The sequence below is a fragment of the Nomascus leucogenys genome, chromosome 18, assembly GCF_006542625.1.
Source record: "Nomascus leucogenys isolate Asia chromosome 18, Asia_NLE_v1, whole genome shotgun sequence".
Taxonomy (NCBI): Eukaryota; Metazoa; Chordata; class Mammalia; order Primates; family Hylobatidae; genus Nomascus; species Nomascus leucogenys.
The window spans coordinates 91746591-91764943 of record NC_044398.1 but is presented as its reverse complement, the minus strand read 5'-3'; the positions used below and the strand labels follow the sequence as shown (position 1 = coordinate 91764943).

The 18353-nt window shown below is 53.4% G+C and overlaps 1 protein-coding gene across 1 annotated transcript in view; it reads right to left on the bottom strand.

Annotated features, from left to right (window-relative positions):
* Positions 1 to 18353, bottom strand: part of LOC100607258 — a 153954-nt gene that overhangs the window by 29395 nt on the left and 106206 nt on the right. The window contains 6 exon segments of the mRNA XM_030797618.1: positions 2005 to 2167; positions 4504 to 4641; positions 8563 to 8644; positions 10128 to 10240; positions 11619 to 11785; positions 15115 to 15322. Coding sequence (XP_030653478.1) covers positions 2005 to 2167; positions 4504 to 4641; positions 8563 to 8644; positions 10128 to 10240; positions 11619 to 11785; positions 15115 to 15322 — 871 coding nt within the window.

Below are 18353 nucleotides of genomic sequence, written 5' to 3'. Positions count from 1 at the left end.
CTACAGCTGACCTTGAACAGGAGGAAGACCACAAAAGCTGCCCAGGTGACCCACAGCCTCGTGAGCAAGGAGCCACGCTTGCTTTATGCCGCTGAGTTTCGGAATACTTCGTTACCATCCTGAATCAGGAGCTGATGGGGGCAGCCGCAACCTCAACAAACTGCATCCCTCTCGGGGAGCCTCGCATTCACAGGTGCCCTGCGCCCCCTCGGAAAACCCACACCCCATGCCACTGTCTGCTGTCCTGTGCTCTCCTTCCATTTTGGGTGTGACAGGTGACACCCCATAGCTGAGTCCTCGCAACAGACGGCCTCCACACCCCGGGTTTTCTTCCTTTGTCCCCCAGGTGAGTTAAGCTGCCCTGACCTCCGGCATCACTTGACCCCATCTCCTGAGGCCCCTGAGCAGCCCTGCTTTCCAGACCTCACAGCAGAAGCCTGCCCGAGACCCCTCTGCACTCCGGTGACCTGTGAGCTCTGTACAAAGGGCACCCACCTGTTCGGATGGGCTGCAGGAGCCGTGCCCAGAGACACGGGCACTGGCTAGTTCTCAGGGCATCACCCAGTCATTGGTTCTGCGGAGGCTGACCACATGCAGGGCTAGAACCCTTTGTTCCTGCCATCTACTGACCCCACCTGCAACACTGTGACCACAGTGTGGGGCTACAGACGATGTAGCTCACCAAGGGTGGCACAAATACACAGGCATGCACACACGCGCATGTACACACATGCACACACACATGAGCACACACATACACACACGAGCACACACATACACACATGAGCACACACACGCAGGCACACTGCCTTGGCTTGCTGGGGACCCGCTCGCTTCCTCTGCCTTCCAGGGCATATGTGTGGCAAACGTGGCGCTGGGAGGATTCCATCAGGCCACCTGGCAAGCCGTGCCTCCAGGCTGGGGTCTGCCCTCTGTCTCCACACCTGGCAGGCTGTGGGTCGGGCTCTGCTCTGTGCTCAGGGGGTTCCTCACACAGAAACTGAGTCTTGTGGCTGCACAGGCCATGAATTACAGCCCCTTCCAGGGATGCCTGTTGCTAGAGGACCCCGGGGCTCATGGCTGCTGTCACTGGCGCTGTGTCGGCACTCACCTCGCCTGGCACCAGAACTGCCCAGGGATGCCACCCCTTCCACGCCCTGGCCCCTTCTCCTTGCCCGGCCGCACTCAGGATAAGCCCCAGCTCCACTCTGTGAGCTGAGACCCTGCATGACCTGGGTCCCGCAGCCCACCTGCCTCACCTCATCCCTTCTCCCCATTCCAGCCATGCAAGCCTCGCTGCTGCTGCTCCACACACAAAGCTCATTTCCATGCGGGGCCTTCTGCCTGAAGTGCCTCTGCTCAGATCTGCCCCTCAGTCCGCTCCTTCTCATCCTTCAGATCTCGGTTCAGAAGTCACCTCCTCCAAGAGGCCTTCCCAGACCACCCCACCTAAAGGAGGCCCACACCCCACAAAGACCCTGCTTGCTCTCACAGCCTTTCCCACTCGTGGAAATGGTCATGTTTGATGTTATTTTGCTTATGTGCATCTTGTTGCTCAATGCCTGTCTCCCTGAGGAGTGACACCTGGGCCATCTTGCTTCCTGATGGACCCCTGGTGCCTAGAATCACACCTGGGATATGCAGGTACTCAGTCATGGCTTTTTTGAGACTGAGTCTTGCTCTGTCGCCCAGGCTGGAGTGCAGTGGCTCAGTCCTGACTCTCTGAAACCTCTGCCTCCCAGGTTCAAGTGATTCTCCTGCCTCAGCCTCCCAAGTAGCTGGGAGTACAGGCACCCGCCACCATGCCCGGCTAATTTTTGTATTTTTAGTAGAGATGGGGTATCACCATGTTGCCCAGGCTGGTCTCAAACTCCTGACCTCAAGTGATCCACCCACCTCGGCCTCCCAAAGTGCTTGGATTACGGGCATGAGCCACCGCGCCTGGCCAGGGATGATTTCTTGAGTGCCTGGGCCACCCCTGCCTGCAGCCCCTCACACACTCACCCTGCAGGCTGAGGTTCCTGGTGGGCTTGGGGAAAGGCCCAGAGAGGCTCCCGGTGAGGGCCACCTCCTGGCCATCCCACAGCACCACCTGGCGCAGGACACGGGTCCCATGAGCCCGCTTGTATGTGGTCTGCAGGACCAGCTCCCCGGGAAGAGCGCTGAGCTGGAAGAGAATGAGGGCGTCATGGGGGAACCCGAGCCATGCTTCTGCCTGGGATGGGAAGGAAGAGAAGCTTGCAGAGGAGGGACAAGGGAATATTTGTGGATCATTTACAGTTTCCTGCATGGTGACGTATGTCAGGGGATCAAAAACCCAAATGCTTCCTAAGGATGAGCAGATAACTTAAAGGAGAGGAGTGGGTGAGGGGAGTACGGCCAACAGGAGACAGCACAGAACAGCCACCTCTCAACTCCATGGCCAAGCTGTGTGGCTCTGGGCGTTTTTCAACCTCTCTGAGCCTCAGTTTCCTAGAAAATGGAGGCAAGAAAGTGTCAACCTCTGCAAGATAATACAAGTGGTGCACTGACCCCAGGGCTAGACGGTGCCGAGGAGCTTGTACGAGCCACGCAGTCGGTTTCTCCATCGTGCAGCAGGCAGGCATCGTGCTCCCAAGCCAGTGCTGAGTGCCTGCCTACAAACCTAGCCAAGACCTGGTCCTGGCCCTTAAGGGGTTCCCAGGGAGATAGTCACAGGACAGAAAATGATGGGATAAGGTGACAAAGATGGTCACAAGAGACATTCAAGGGAGAAAGGAATGCAGAGAAGCAAGCTTGAGGAGGAGGCAGGGAAGAGCATTCCAGGCAGATGGAAGACCCTGTGCAAAGGTTCGGAGAGAGATGCCATCCCTGCTGGTGGGTGCCACAGTCTGAGGGTGACTTGAGGGCACTGCAGGGGGACTGCTGGGGTGGGGTAGGAAGTTTGCTCTTAAACGTCTCTAAAACCTATCACTACTGCCCCCAGCTTGGTCCACACATTATTATTGCCCTGCCCATTATGGGGCTTCCTCGCTGCTCACTTCTGCCACCTGTAGGTCCCTCTTCACACAGCAGCCAGAGGGATCTGAAATCATTTATTTAATCATGGCCTCAAAGGCTCCTAGTAGCAGACAGAACACAATATAAATGCCTCCCTGTGGCTTGACACACCTTGTGTGTCTGATCACAGACCACCTCCTACCATTCCCCACCCACCCAGCGCCAGCCCAGGGGCTCCTTGGTCATTCCTAAAACATGCAAACCCATCCCTGCTCCAGGCCTTTTGCATGTCTTGTTCCCTCTGCCTGGAATACTCTTTTTAAAAAATGTGTTTTAGATTCAGGGGGTCAGTGTGCATGTTTGTTACATAGGTATATTGTGTAATGGTGGGGACTGGGCTTCTAGCGTCCCCGTCACCCAAATATTGAACATCATACCCAGCAGGTAATTTTTCAACCCTCGGCTCCCTCTCACCCTCCTCCCTTTTGGAGTCCTTAGTGTTTACTGTTTCCATCTTTATGTCCATGTGTATTCAATGTTTAGCTCCCACTTACAAGTGAGAACATGTGATACTGGGTTTTCTGTTTCTGAGCTAGTTCACTTAGGATAATTGCATCCCTGCTGCTGCAAAGGACAGAATTTCACTCTTTTTTACGGCTGTGTAGTATTCCATGGTGTATATATACCACAGTCTCTTTACCTGCCTTGAATGCCCCTCCCCCAGAGATTTCTTTTTTCTTTTCTTCTTTTTGAGATGGAGTTTCGCTCTTGTTGCCCAGGCCAGAGTGCAATGGTGCAATCTCGGCTCACTACAACCTCCACATCCTGGGTTCAAGCAATTATCCTGCCTCAGCCTCCAAAGTAGCTGTGATTATAGGCATGCGCCACCACGCCTGGCTAATTCTGTATTTTTAGTAGAGACGGGGTTTCCCCATGTTGGCCATGCTGGTCTCGAACCCCTGACCTCAGGTCATCCACCCGCCTCGGCTTCCCAAAGTGCTGGGATTACAGGTGTGAGCCACCGTGCCCGGGCTTCCCCCGGATTTTCAAATGGCTGGTGCTTATCATCCACCACTAGCTCATGTGTCATCTCTTCAGTGGGGCCTTTCCTGGCCACCTAATCTAAATAAGCTCCCTGGTCACTCTCAGTCACTTCAGTATGTTTTCTCCATATCATAGTACTATCCGGCATGTTTCACTTGTGTGATTTCCGGGAGTCAATCTCCCCCGCTAGAGTGGACACTTGATGAGAGGAAGGACTGATCAGTTCTGTTTTAGGTCACACCTCAGCTTCTGAAATAGCGCCTGGCACGTAGTAGATGCTCAATAAATCATGCGAAAGGAAGGACGGATGGATACAGAGACCAGCTGATAATCCACGCCAGCACATTTTGTCCATTTCACAGCCCTGTTTGTCCTTCCTCCCAGGAACCAGGACACTAGGACAATTTTTCTTTTCTCAAAGGGCTGTCCCAGAGGCCCCCCACCCCAGCGTGCTCCGGCCCTGGGCTGACCTCCACACACCTGCAGCAAGGTCTGTTCCAGTTTGATGAAGTTGGTGAGACCGGCCTTAGCAGCTACCTGCCGGGTGCTGATGTGAAAATGATGCTCCTCCACGCCCAAGGCGAACATGCTCTGAACCTCACCCTTGGAGTAGTGCAGCTGGGTCAGAAAAGAAAAAAAAAAAAAACATACGATAAAGCTCCTCATCAGGGCTTTGATGGAACATTCCAGGAGATGCTGGCTCTAGGCCGAGGGCTCTGCCTCCCAAACTCCCAGGCCCAAGAGACCCACAGCTCCCTGGGCTGGATGAACTTTGATGATGCGAGGTTTTGGAGCCTCAGGTTAGGCCACCAAGTGGGGCCATGGCAACTATCTCTTCATGCCCTCCCTGCTGTAACATTGACTTGAAAATATCTACCAGCCTGGCACCAGCAGCCAAGAATTCTAGTTGTAGTACTGTTGCAGGCAGCAGGGGGCAGTCTAGCAGAAAGAACTATGCTTGGGTGCGTGTCAGCATCAAACACAACAGAACTCCGAGTGTGGATCTACCACTGGGAGGTGAGTGATCTCCAGCTAGTTCCTTAACCACCCAAGCCTTCTAATCCAAAAACAGGGATAAGGACACCTATTTTATTATGTGTTGTTGTGAAAATTGTATGAAATAATGTGCTAACTTCCAGGTTGGCTGAAAAGCAGAATCACTGGGGGGGAACTTACTAAAAATATAGATTCTGGGCTCCCACTTAAAACCTACAAAAATGGAGTCTCTGGGAAGATGTTCAAGAGCCGTTTTTTTGTTTGTTTGTTTGTTTGAGAAGGAGTCTTGCTCTGTTGCCCAGGCTGAAGTGCAGTGGCACGATCTCGGCTCACTGCAACCTCCGCCTCCGGGGTTCAAATGATTTTTCTGCCTCAGCCTCGTGAGTAGCTAAGATTACAGGCATGTGCCACCATGCCCAGCTAATTTTTGTATTTTTCGTAGAGACAGGGTTTCGCCATGTTGGCCAGGCCAGTCTCGAACTCCTGACTTCAGGTGACCTGCCCACCTCGGCCTCCCAAAGTGCTGGATTATGGGTGTGAGCCACTGTACCCAGCCAACAGCTGATATTTTTAACGAGCTCACTAGGTGTGTCATTACGTTAGTGATACCCCTTGTCAAAAATGTTCAACCTGAATCTTATCTTCAACAAACAATCGGACAAATCCACATTAGGAGGATGTTTTGCAAAATAACTTCCTGGACACTTCAAAATTGTCAGTGCAGGATTTTTTTTTTCTTTTTTTTTTTTTTTTTTAAGACAGGGACAGGGTCTGTCTGCTCTGTCATCCAGGCTAGAGTGTGCAGTGGCGTGAACACAGCTCACTGCAGCCTCAACCTCCCGGGCTCAAGCAATTCTCCCATACCTCAGCCTCCTGGGTAGCTGAGATACAGGTACACAGCACAATGCCTGCCTAATTTTTTAATTTTTTGTATAGATGGGGTCTCCCTAGGTTGTAGGCTGTTTTGACCTCCTGAACTCTAACAGCTCTCCTTCCTCAGCCTCCCAAAGTGTTGGGATTACAAGTATGAACCACTGCATCCAGTTGGGACTTTTTTTTAAGGTGGTTAATGATAATAAAATGTTTAGGGGGAATTATATCTGCAACTTACTTTGATATGTATCCAAAACTAAGATGGATGGATGGAGAGCTATGTGATTATGTGAAATAAAATGTAAACAGGAAAATCTAGGTATGTGGGTATTCACTGTAAAATTACTTCAATTTTTTAGTGTCTAAAAAATTGTATAATAAAATGTTGGGGGGCCAGATGCAGTGACTCATGCCTGTAATCCCAGCACTTTGGGAGGCCGAGGTGGGCAGATCATTTGAGGTCAGGAGTCCGAGACCAGCCTGGCCAACGTGGCGAAACCCCATCTCTACTAAAAATACAAAAATTAGCCAGGCATGGTAGTGCACGCCTGTAATCCCAGCTACTCAGGAGGCTGAGGCAGGAGAATTGCATAAACCCAGGAGGCGGAGGTTGCAGTGAGTTGAGATCACGCCACTGCACTCCAGCCTGGGTGACAGAATGAAACTTCATCTCAAAAAAAGCAAAAAAAAAAATAAAAAATAAAAAATAAAAAAACAAAACATTGGGTAAGGAGAGGTAGGGTGTAGAAGGAGAATATTCTAGATCAGGAGTTGGCTTTTGGGTCAAATTTGGGCCACAACCTGATTTTATAAAAAGTTTTATTGTAACAGCCATGTCTATTCACTTACATATCATCTATAGCTGCTTTTGTGTTACAGTGACAATTCTGAGTAGTTGTAACAGGGACCATAAGTCCTGCAACCCCCACAACATTTTACTTTACAATAGAAGTTTGCAGACCTCTGTTCTAGATTAAGAAAATTAAAAAGACATGGCAACTACGCATGCTGTGTGATCTTGGCCTGCATCCCAGATCTAAAACAAAACAAAACAGTTTTTTGAAAGAACGTTAGTGGGAAAGCTGGGAAATTGTATATGGGCTGTACATTAAATGAAGGTATTACTTCAACGCTCAGCTTCCTGAATGTTTTAATTACTATGTTAAATCAGAAAACATCCTTGTTACAGGAAATAGTCGAAGTATTTCAGAGTAAAAAGGTGATGTCTTCAGAAACATCTCTATATTAATTCTCAATCATACAGAAAAAACGTGTCTGATGATACAAATTTATGTCACATAGATAAGAAAGATGGAAAGATACTAACAATTGGTCAATGTTCACTGTCCTACAGTAGCTTTTATATAGGTTGAAATGACTCAAAATAAAACTTGGGAAAAAACTAAGAAGCTCCCAGAACGGAGCCAGGTATGGCGGTACCACCTGCAGTCCCAGCTACTCCAGAGGCTGAGGCAGGAGAATCACTTGCACCCAGGAGCTTGAGGCTGCAGTGAGCTATGATCACGTCACCACACTCCAGCCTGGGTGACACAGCAAAGCCCTGTCTCAAAAAGAAATTTTAAAAATAAAAAATAAGGCTGGGCGCGGTGGCTCACGCCTGTAATCCCAACACTTTGGGAGGCCGAGGTGGGTGGATCATTTGAGGTCAGGAGTTTGCAACCAGCCTGGATATCATGGTGAAACCCTGTCTCTACCAAAAATACAAAAATTAGCCAGGCGTGGTGGTGCACGCCTGGAATTCCAGCTACTCAGGAGGCTGGGGCGGGAGAATTGCTCGAACTGGGGAGGCAGAAGTTGCAGTGAGCCGAAATTGTGCCACTGCACTCCAGCCTGGGCGACAAAGAGAGACTCTGTCTCAAAAAATAAATAAAATAAATAGATAAATAAAGAAGTTCCCTGAATGACGGTGCAGTTGTAGCGAAGTTTGAGGAAATCCAAAATCATGTGTAAATGCGACAGGGGACCCAGCACATAACGCACGCTCTGTAGACAAAGGTGGCCTGGGCCACGGCTGGGAGAGCGCCTACCAAAACATGGTGGCTGGTAGGAAAATGAAGTGACCAGTTGGCAGATGTGACCATTCATGCATGCACTCACCTATTCATGCCCTATTTTTTTTTTACTGAACAACTACTGTGTGCTGGGCCCTGTGCCAGGCACTAGGCATGCCCTCCAGGAGCTCCAGATTTGGGCACAGACAATGACAGCTCAGAGGGACAGAGGAACCTGGCCTAAGACTAGTAGGCCCTCCTGTCCACTCCTACGACCCCCGAGTCCTGCATGCAGGGCAGAGATGGGGATGACGCTGGCTCAGCTCCAAAGGGCTGTGTCATCTGCTCCAGCATCTACAAGTGTGCCAGGCTGGGTGAGGCAATGCCAGGCGCCAGGCACTGGGTGAGGAGACCTCCCCCATCTCCCGAAGGGCTTGTGGGCCTGACTGGGGGCCACGGGGGCTGGCCCAGGAATGTAAACCTGGGTATGTTTGGGAAAGCTGGAGCCAGGGGTTTCCGAGGCTTGCCCACCGGAGCCTGGTGCAGGCTGGTGAACAGATGTGCATGCGTTAACACTCCCCAGAGGGGCCTGGCCCCTTCTTGCCTCGGGCTGGGCATCTGGAAGCAGTTAGGGGCCAGGCAGCTGGGGCACAGTTACCTTAGCTGAGGCTGAGGCTGAGCTGGGGCAGAGACCCAGGAGGGAGGGGAGGCGATGCCGGCCTGAGAACAGCAGCTCTTTGCTAGAAGGAAGGAAAGAGAAGGCCTGAAGCTGGCGAGACAGCACCTTGTCCAGTGCCCCCAGGGCCAGGTCGAGACCAAGCTGACTTCCCCGAGAGAGAGTCAGAGAGCCAGGATCCCATCAGTGGCCCAATGCAGGATCACACCGAGGCCCAAGGGCCATACGGTGCCTTGCTTACGGCTGGACTCTGGAGCCAAGTTACCTGGATTTGAGTCCCAGCCTGGCCTCTGCCTAGCTCTGGCACCAGGGGCAAGCTTCTTGGTTGCCCCTCTCTGAGCCTCAATTTCCCCATTGGTATCAAGGGTTAAGCGTGGCTCTGGGCTTCAAGTTTTCCATGAGTCCATCAATGAGCTTTCTTGGGTTGGTCTCATGGGAGCCCCAGGAGGGTCTGGACAGCAGGATTTTACCCCCCTGGCTCCCTCCCAGGGATCCTCCTCACACAGCACCCCTCCCTTCACTCCTCCAGGCCAGGGTGCTTATACTCTCCACGTTTTTCTCTTTTTCTTTTTTTTTTCTTCTTCACTAGAGACAGGGTCTTTCTCTGTCGCCCAGGCTGCAGTGCAGTGGTGACATCTCTGCTCACTGCAGCCTCCATCTCCCAGACTCAAGTGATCCTCCTGCCTCAGCCTCCTGAGCAGTTGGGACTACAAGCATGCGTCACCATACCGGGCTCATTTTTAAGATTTTTTGTAGCGATGGGGATCTCACTATGTTGCCCAGGTTGGCCTCGAGCTTGTGGGCTTAAGCAATCCTCCCACCTCGACCTCCCAAAGCACTGGGATTGCAGATGTGAGCCACTGTGCCAGGCCTGTCTCCCTTGTTGCTAACTCCAGGGTGCTGCACCCTCCTGTCAGGTTCCTCTCCACCTCCATGTCTCAGCCTTGCCACAGTTGACAACGTGGCTCATGGACTTCACAGTCGCGGGTGTGTCCTGGGCACTGTAAGATGCTTAGCAGCATCCGTGGCCTCTATACACTGACCCTCACAGCGTCCTCCTCCCCAGTGTAGCAACCAGAAATTCCCCGGGCTTTGCTGAAAGTCCCTGGGGGGAAACTCGCCTCTAGGTGAGAACCACTGGTGTACCCCTTCAATAAGTGGCTTACTCACCCCTCCCTCACTGCAGAGACCTGAGCGCTACAGCCTGGCTGGTGGCCCCTGCCTTAGTGCACACGTAAGAGCACCAAGCACCTCGCCAGGCCCCCAGCCCTAAGGGCACTGATAGTTACTAATAAGTGTTTGGGGCCTGGGATGCACTTAGTTTCTGAGACCGAGAACTCATCAGCGCCCTGCCCGGAGAGGATGAGGGATTTTTATAGCTGTGTGACCTTGGAAAAGTCGCGTGGCCTCTCTGAGCCTCCCTGCCCATATGTATGCAGTGAGGCTGAGCAGAGGATTGAGAGGTGCTGTGTCCAGCGATGGTGCACAGCAGGTGCCCAGCCAATGCTTCCTCCCCCTGACTCCCCTCCTCCTGGGGGCCCCCTCACCTGACTGCTTGGTTCTGGCCACGGACGTCAAGGACCAAGGTGGCCTGAGAATCGCAGGTCAGCTGCAGCGTGGAGCTCATCTCTTCTGCCTCCCAGAGTCCTTGGAACATGAGCTGCGGAGGGAGCAGGCTGTGAGATGTGTGGGTGTAGACAGCTGAGGAGCCTCACAGGCCGGGTGGGAACCCCAGCCAAGCTCTACAGCCCAGCACGTCCCTGTCCCCAACCCCAGCATGGCGTGGCTCATCCAACACTCTCACGGGTGCTGAGGATGCAGGGCCGGGGCCAGCCCCTACTGCAGCTCGGGTTGGCAGTGCCCACCGAGGGCTCCCAAAGGACAGCTGCAGCCCAGACGCCAGCAGAGAATGTGCTCCCGGGAGGGCTCCCTGTCACCTGACCTCGAGGCCAGGAAAGGGTTTAGATGAAGTCAGGGGCACGGGGTATCCAGTCCACTCGGTTGTGGGATACAGGGGTGAGATTCTTTGCAGGAGGGGTGACATCCTGGCCGCCTGACCCCCCGGGAGCTGCTCCCTCCTCCCACAGCAGAGTGGACTGGGGCAGGGGTTGCTGGGGAATCTGAAACAGGAGGGTGTGAAAGCAGCATTGGTGCCTGGCTCTGGAAGACACTCTGTGGCTCCTGGAGAAGGAGGGCCCAGCCAAGCAGGACGAGTTCATGCCGAGTGACAGTGGTCAGGGCATGGCGCCATGTGGGTTCCTCTTCACTGAGGCAGGAGGACACCCAGCCCTGGGTGCCAAGTCTGAGTCCCTGTTTTGCTGCTTACTTGCTAGGTGACCTTGGGCAAGTCACCCACACTCTCACGTGTGACCCAGAGATGATGATGATGATGATAATAATCACTGTCGCACCATCAGCATCTTCTTCATCTTCGCCTTCATCACAGCAGGTGCTTAAGCATCTACTCAGGCATTAACGGGATGAACTCACTCCATCCTCACAGCCTCCACATTAGAGGTAATATCATCATCCCCGTTTTACAGATGAGGAGATGAGGGCACAGACAGGTGAAGGAATTTGCCCAAGGCCACACAGCTGGCAAGCAGCAGAGCTGGGACCTGAACACCGGAGAGGGTCTTGGTAAGGACGATGCCATCCTGCCTCTCTCTGGAGCGTGAGGAGGATGAGACTAACGAACGCCCATAAACCCTTTGAAGGGGGCTGGGCACGGGGCAGGTGCTTGACAAGCAGGAGCTTTGATTCTGCCCCAAGACTGCAGGGCAGAAGGACGCAGGGCAGGACCCAGACGAGGCTCCAGGGCACCCATCCACACCAGCCCTGTGACTGGAGATGCAGAGACTGCTCAGCAGACCTGGTTACAGCGGTTATGAATGAAGCCTTTATAAATCGTCAAGTACTAGGGAAACCCAAGGCCTGGTCCTCCCCACCCACCCTGCACACAGCGGGTCCTCTGCACACCAGGAATTGGACAGAGGGGACAGAATTTGGAGGGAGGTCCTGCCCCATCCACTCCTTACCTGGTTGGTGAAGGGCAGGCCCAGCCTCTGGAGAGCAGGCACTCCGTGGCTGGCACTGGCCACCAGCTGCAGTGGGCCGTGCCGTGGCCGAGCCACCAGGGCTGCCAGGTCCACGCTGACTCCACTGTCCCCACCGTGGAGGGCCACCCTGGCCTGGGTCTGGGTCTCTAGAGACAGAGAATGGCATGGGCTACTGAAGACAGGTTCACCTCCCTTCCCATCCCAGGAACACACCAGACTACAGGAGAGGCCATGCCCTGTGGCCCTCAAACACAACACCAGCAGGAAAGGGCGAGGCTGCCACGGCGTGGGCGCTGGGTGGGGTCAACCCCTTTGAGCCTCCTTGACATCATCTGTCATAATTTGTCCCTGAGGATCTAGGCCTGGGTGGCTCCTTCTCTCATTGAAGTTGGAGGTGCTGAAATGACACCTCCTCCTCCAAGAAGCTTCCCTTGACTGCCCATCCAAAGTCCCTCCCAGTCCTTTGCTGCCAGGCATCCTCCATCCCATCTCCCTGAAGTGTGGTTACCAGCACAACCCGAAATGACCTCGCTCACCTACTTGTTAGGTTCCTGCCCCCTAAACTCTCACCCCACCAGAAGGTCAGCCCCTGGGGGCGGGGTTTCTCTTAGGACAGCTCCTGACACACAGCGGGGGTGCAGTCATTTCTGAATGACTGCGGGATGAAAGTCTTCCCTGCAGGGATTCCTGAGGATTATCGGAGGAGTAGCCTGCCGAGGAATGAGCATGAGGTCTGCTCTCCACAAATGGCCAGTGTGGCCACTGACATCCACCTGCAGCCACCTGGCCCTGGCTGGAGGGTCCCGTCCTTCCCATCACCCCCTGCAGAACAGGAGATTCTGGTGCACAGTTAGGAGTTTCTTCTTTGACTTAATCTCCCTTTGCTACACAGAGAAGCCCATCGGGTCCGGGAGCCCTAGAGCAAACAGATGGCACCGACTCTATGTCAGATGCCAGGTTCCCATGGGGTGCAGCTCACGGCTCAGGCCCAAGTGACACTCAGCCAGGCTCCAGCACCTCCCATCTGGCCAGCAGGGTGGACGAGCTCAGCCCGCCCACCTCAAGGGAAAAAAGTGTCCAGAGTGAATGTGGTAACACATGGGAGAGGCCCACTTGTGGGACATGCAGGAGGCCTTGGGAAATGCTTCCTTCCTTCCGCATTCAACATTCCACCACATGTACCTACTACGTGCAGGGCACGAGGAGACAGGGCACATAATCCCCACACCTGGGAGCACCCGGCTGTCAGAGACACCAAGAATGTTAACGACAGGCAGAGAGCGTCCCCGGGAGGTGGGGACAGCAGACTGCGGACAGCAGTGGGAGAAGGGAGAGGTCACTCTTGGCTGGGGGCGGCCATACCAGGCATCCTGGGTCGGGAACCCGAGCGGCGTGGAGGTGGTCGGAATGGCCTCCCCTCGCTTCGCTATCGTGTCCCTAACAAACCCCGAGGTCAACTCAGACTGGGGACAATTGCCCCACGCGATCCTGTCCTCTGTTCACCCCTCAGGAGGCTGAGTGCCAAAAATAAAGTGTTGTTTTTTTTTTTTTTTTTGAGACAGAGTCTTGCTCTGTTGCCCAGGCTGGAGTGCAGTAGCACGATCTCTGCTCATGCAAGCTCCGCCTTCTGGGTTCACACCATTCTCCTGCCTCAGCCTCCCGAGTAGCTGGGACTACAGGTGCCCGCCAACACGCCTGGCTAATTTCTTGTATTTTTAGTAGAGACAGGGTTTCACCATGTTAGCCAGGATAGTCTCGATCTCCTGACCTCCTGATCCGCCCGCCTCAGCCTCCCAAAGTGTTATTTTTTTGAGACAGAGTTTCACTCTGTGGCCCAGGCTGGAATGCAGTGGCGTGATCTTGGCTCACTGCAACCTCCGCCTCCCAGGTTCAAGTGATTCTTGTGCCTCAGGCTCCTGAGTAGCTGGGACTACAGGCATGCACCACCATGCTCAGCTAATTTTTTTTGTAGACACAGGGTTTCACCATGTTGGCCAGGCTAGTCTCGAACTCCTGACCTCAAATGATCCAACCACCTTGGCCTCCCAAAATGCTAGGATTACAGGCATGAGCCATTGCACCCGGCCCCCAAAATAAAAAAGTTTGAGGCCAACAGAAGATGCCCTAGGGGAGTGGGGAGTCCCAGGGGTCCTGAATGGTCAAGAGCCAAGTGTCCATAATCTATGTCGGGGTCAGAGGATGGCTCTGGGTTCAATCCTCACTCCGTCATTACCAGCTGTGTGGCCTGGACCAGGTGACTCAACCTCTCTGAGCCTCCATTCCTCATCTGCAGAATGGGAATGGCGTTCCTAACCCTACCTCATAGGCTCATTCACGCACGCATTCGATACCTACTATGTATCCTACGGCAAAGCAGACAAAAATCATCCCTGCCCTCACGGACCACATATTCTGGTGATTCTAGCATAGAAAGAATGAGAAACAAAAGTATTTGTATGCTACACAGTGTGTTCAAATGACAGAGCTGGGGAGCAGGATCACAGGGGATTGGAGGGGATGGTAGGGGATGGGGAAGTGGAAAAGAGAGGCCTCTCTGAGATGCCATTGGAAAAATACCTAAGGGAGGTGACGGAGGCAGGCAGGCGTGTGGGAGAGACGCATTCCAGGCAACAGGATCAGCCCGTGCCAAGGTCCTGGGGCCACAGCAAGCCTGGCGTGTTGAAGAATAGCAAGGAGTGGAACAAGTAGGGCTGGGGGCTGGGAGATGAGGTCAGATGAGGGAAGGGTGTGGATTCTGATGGCTCACAGGCCCCTCTAAGAGCTTCAACTTTCTGCCTGTGTGATCGGGACGGCTGTACTGTGTTGAGCTCTCGTGTGTACACAGCTTGCCTGGCATGTATGCAGTAAGTGCTCAGCCATTGCTGGCTTCTCTTGTTTTTATCTTCCTGCCATAATGGGTTGAACCGTGTCCCCCAAAAAGATATATTGAAGTCCTGCCCTGCTCACCCTGTGTCCTGTGAATATAACCTTATTTAAAAACAAGGTCTTTACAGATGTAATTAAGCAAAAATAAGGTCACATTCAAGTCGGACGGGCCCTCAATCCACTGTGGATTGTTTTTATTTTGAGACAGGGTCTCATTCCGTCACCCAGGCTGGAGCACAGCGCTGCAATCAGAGCTCATTGCAGCCTCAACCTTCTGGCTCAAGTGATCCCCTGCCTCAGCCTCCCGAGTAGCTGGGACCACACACACGCGCCACCACACCTAGCTAAGATTTCTATGTTTTAAGCCATCCAGTGTGTGCGACTTTGTTGCGGAAGTCCTAGAAACCTAATCCACCTGCCTCGGGAGTCAGGTCACTGATGGGCAAGGCTGTCCTGGTTGTCCTGGAGCCCAGAGCCACACTGGGCTTGATGGGGGTGCCACCTGGGTCCAGGCCTGAGGCTGCTGGGCTGGCCCAGGCATGGAGGAAGCCAGCTCCCCAGTCCCGGGGCTGTGCGCTGAGCGCCTTACCGTGTGTCTGCAGCTCAGCGCTGAGGCAGGCCTCGCCTGGGAACCCCGCCCACAGCAAAGCCTCACTGTTGTGCCAGCTCTGGCTGGAGACCTCCAGGTGCCCATCATGGTAACAGCAGCTCACAGAGTAGTTGAGGAATGTGGGCCCCATCAGGACGTGCCCAGAATGCTCGAAGCTGGAGCTGCCATTGTGAATGTCCACAGAGACCTGGAATGACACCGAGGAGACGCTGGACCACCCTGTGCAGAGACAGGCAGCCCGGGTCAAGCTGGCACTGGCTCCCACAAACCCTGGGGTTATCAGTGCCATCCACATCACTGTGGCGGGAGGAACTGAGACCCTCTTGAAGGAGCAGGTTTGATGACCAACGTGGTTAACTCCAGCTAATTACACGTGCACCCAGGAGGCCGCAGAGAACATACGGAGAAACCAATGAGGAAGCGCGGCAGGCAGGGGAGTGTGGGCCTGGGGAGGGTGGCTGGAGAAAGACTTTGGGAAGACCAAGATGTCCCGGCTGCTGCGAAACAGGTTGCAAACCACAGCCTACATCTGTTGTAAATAAAGTTATCGGAACACAGCCCTGCCTGTTTGTTGGAGGCATTTGAACCAGGGCAACTCCATCTTGAATGGACACTGGGTAAAATAAGGCTGAGACCTACCGGGCTGCATTCCCAGGAGGTTAGGCATTCTAAGTCACAGGACGACATAGGAGGTCAGCACAAGATGCAGGTCACGAAGACCTTGCTGATAAAACAGGTTGCAGTGAAGAAGCCGGTTAAATCCCATCAAACCAAGATGGTGACGAGAGTGACCTCTGTTCGTCCTCACTGCTACATTCCCACCAGCGCCATGACAGTTTACAGATATCGGGGCAAAGTCAGGAAGTTACCCTATATGGTCTAAAAAGGGGAGGCATGAATAATCCACCCCTTGTTTAGCACATCATGAAGAAATAGCCATAAAAATGGGCAACCAGCAGCCCTGAATTCTTTCTTGCACAAGATCCAAGAACCCTCCCTTGGTGTCTGGATCAAGACCCCGTTCCGGTAACATGTTCACGTCCTATTCCCGTGGCTGCTTTCACAACACAACAGCAGCAGAATGGAGGCATTGCGGCAGAGACTGCAGGACCACAGAGCCTAAGACATTTACTATCTGGGGCCCTTGATGGGAAAAGTTTCTCAAACTCTGCTGTGAGATATAGTTCCCTCCTATGCCACCCCACAACCATCTCAGTAAAACCTTCAGTGAGGCCAGGCACGGTGGCTCATGCCTGTAATCCCGGCACTTTGGGAGGCAAAGGTGGACAGAACACTTGAGGTCAGGAGTTTCAGACCATCCTGGCCAACATGGGAAAACCCCGTTTCTACTAAAAATACAAAAATTAGCCAGGCATGGTAGTGGGTGTCTATAATCCCAGTTACTCAGGAGGCTGAGGCGGGGGAACCTCTTGAACCCAGGGGGCGGACGTTGCAGTGAGCCGAGATCATGCTACTGTACTCCAGCCTGGGCGAAAGAGCGAAACTCCTTCTCAAACCAAAAAAAAAAAAAAAAAAAAAAATGCAACCCAAAGAATGAGCCACGGCCCAGCTGTGTCTGCATCACCCGGGCTGAGAAATGCAGGGTCTCAGGCCCCACACCAAACCTGCTGAATCAAACCTGCATTTTAATGCCTTCCCCAGTTATGCCTGTGTACTGGGTGTGTGGGAAGCCGCTCTATGCAGAAGACGGCCGCCTCTGCCGTGGGACACCATAGGAGGTCCAGGTCTGCTGGGCTCTGATCATGTGCCACCCACCCTCTGGGATGACAGCACAGGGCCCAGGGCTGGACTTGTCCTGAGTTTCAGGGGCTCTGTACTGCTGGCCAGCTCTGCCAAACTGTCCCCATCCACACTGGGCCACACCCAGGCCTGCCTCCTAGGCCTCTGCTGGTGTCACCGCTGACCTTGATGGTGCCAAGGTCAGACGGGCCCCAGGCACTCAGGCTCAGGGCAGATCCAGAGACTCAGTGTGACAGCAGAGAGGCCAGGGCTGAGCTCTCTGTCACTATCCACAGAGCGCTTCCATACACCCCAGCCCCAGTGGGCAGGGCTGGGGCAACTGAGGCCTGAGCCCTCATCACCACACAGCTGGCTCCCTGGACATCCCCCCCAGGACTGGGCGTTCCCAGGGTCCAGTCAACCCTAGACTAGGGGTTGCAAACTGATGGCCCTTGAGCTGGTAAGTTTAATGTGGTCACTCACTCTGGTATTTCTTGTGTGTGTTTTTTTTGTTTTTTTTTTTTTGAGACTGAGTCTTGCTCTGCCACCCAGGCTGGAGTGCAATGGCGCAATCTTGGCTTACTGCAACCTCCACCTCCTGTGTTCAAACGATTCTCCCGCCTCTGCCTCCCAAGTAGCTGGGATTACAGGCATGCGCCACCACGCCCAGCTAATTTTTTGTATTTTTAGTAGAGACAGGATTTCACCATGTTGGCCAGGCTGGTCTCAAACTCCTGACCTCAAGTGATCCACCCACCTTGGCCTCCCAAAGTGTTGGGATATACGACATCTTGTATAATTCTGTTTGTATGAAACTTCCGGAATAGACGAACGCATAGGGATGGAAGGCAGATTCGTGGTTGCTGGGGACCAGGGAGGAGGGGATGGGAGGGACTGCTGATGGGTATGGGGTTTCCACTGGGGTGATGAAAAATTCTGGAACTCGCAAGCACTGATGATCGTAGAACAGTGTGAACAAATGTAGCATCCCCGAGTTGTATACTTTAAAACGGTTTTACATTGTTACACATATTTTACTACAACAAGAAATGTGAAGAGATACATATGACGTGGAGGGTTTGAGACGTGCCACACACTCTGCAGTTCCCCACACAGCCCAGTGACACATTTCATTTCTCTGCCTGCCCCCAAAGTCTTCAAGTTTGAAACCCCTGTACCCAACGCACGCAGGTTTTTCATTGAAACAGCGGGAGCGGGCTGGGTGCATGGCCCACGCCTGTAATCCCAGCACTTTGGGAGGCCGAGACAGGCCGATCACTTGAGGTCAGGAGTTCAAGACAAGCCTGGCCAACATGGTGAAACCCTGTCTTTACTAAAAATACAAAAATTTAGCTGGGTGTGGTGGTGGGTACCTGTAATCCCACCTACCTGGCAGGCTGAGGCAGGAGACACTTGAACCTGGTAGGCAGAGGTTGCAGTGAGCTGAGGTCATGCCACTACGCTCAAGCCTGGGCAAA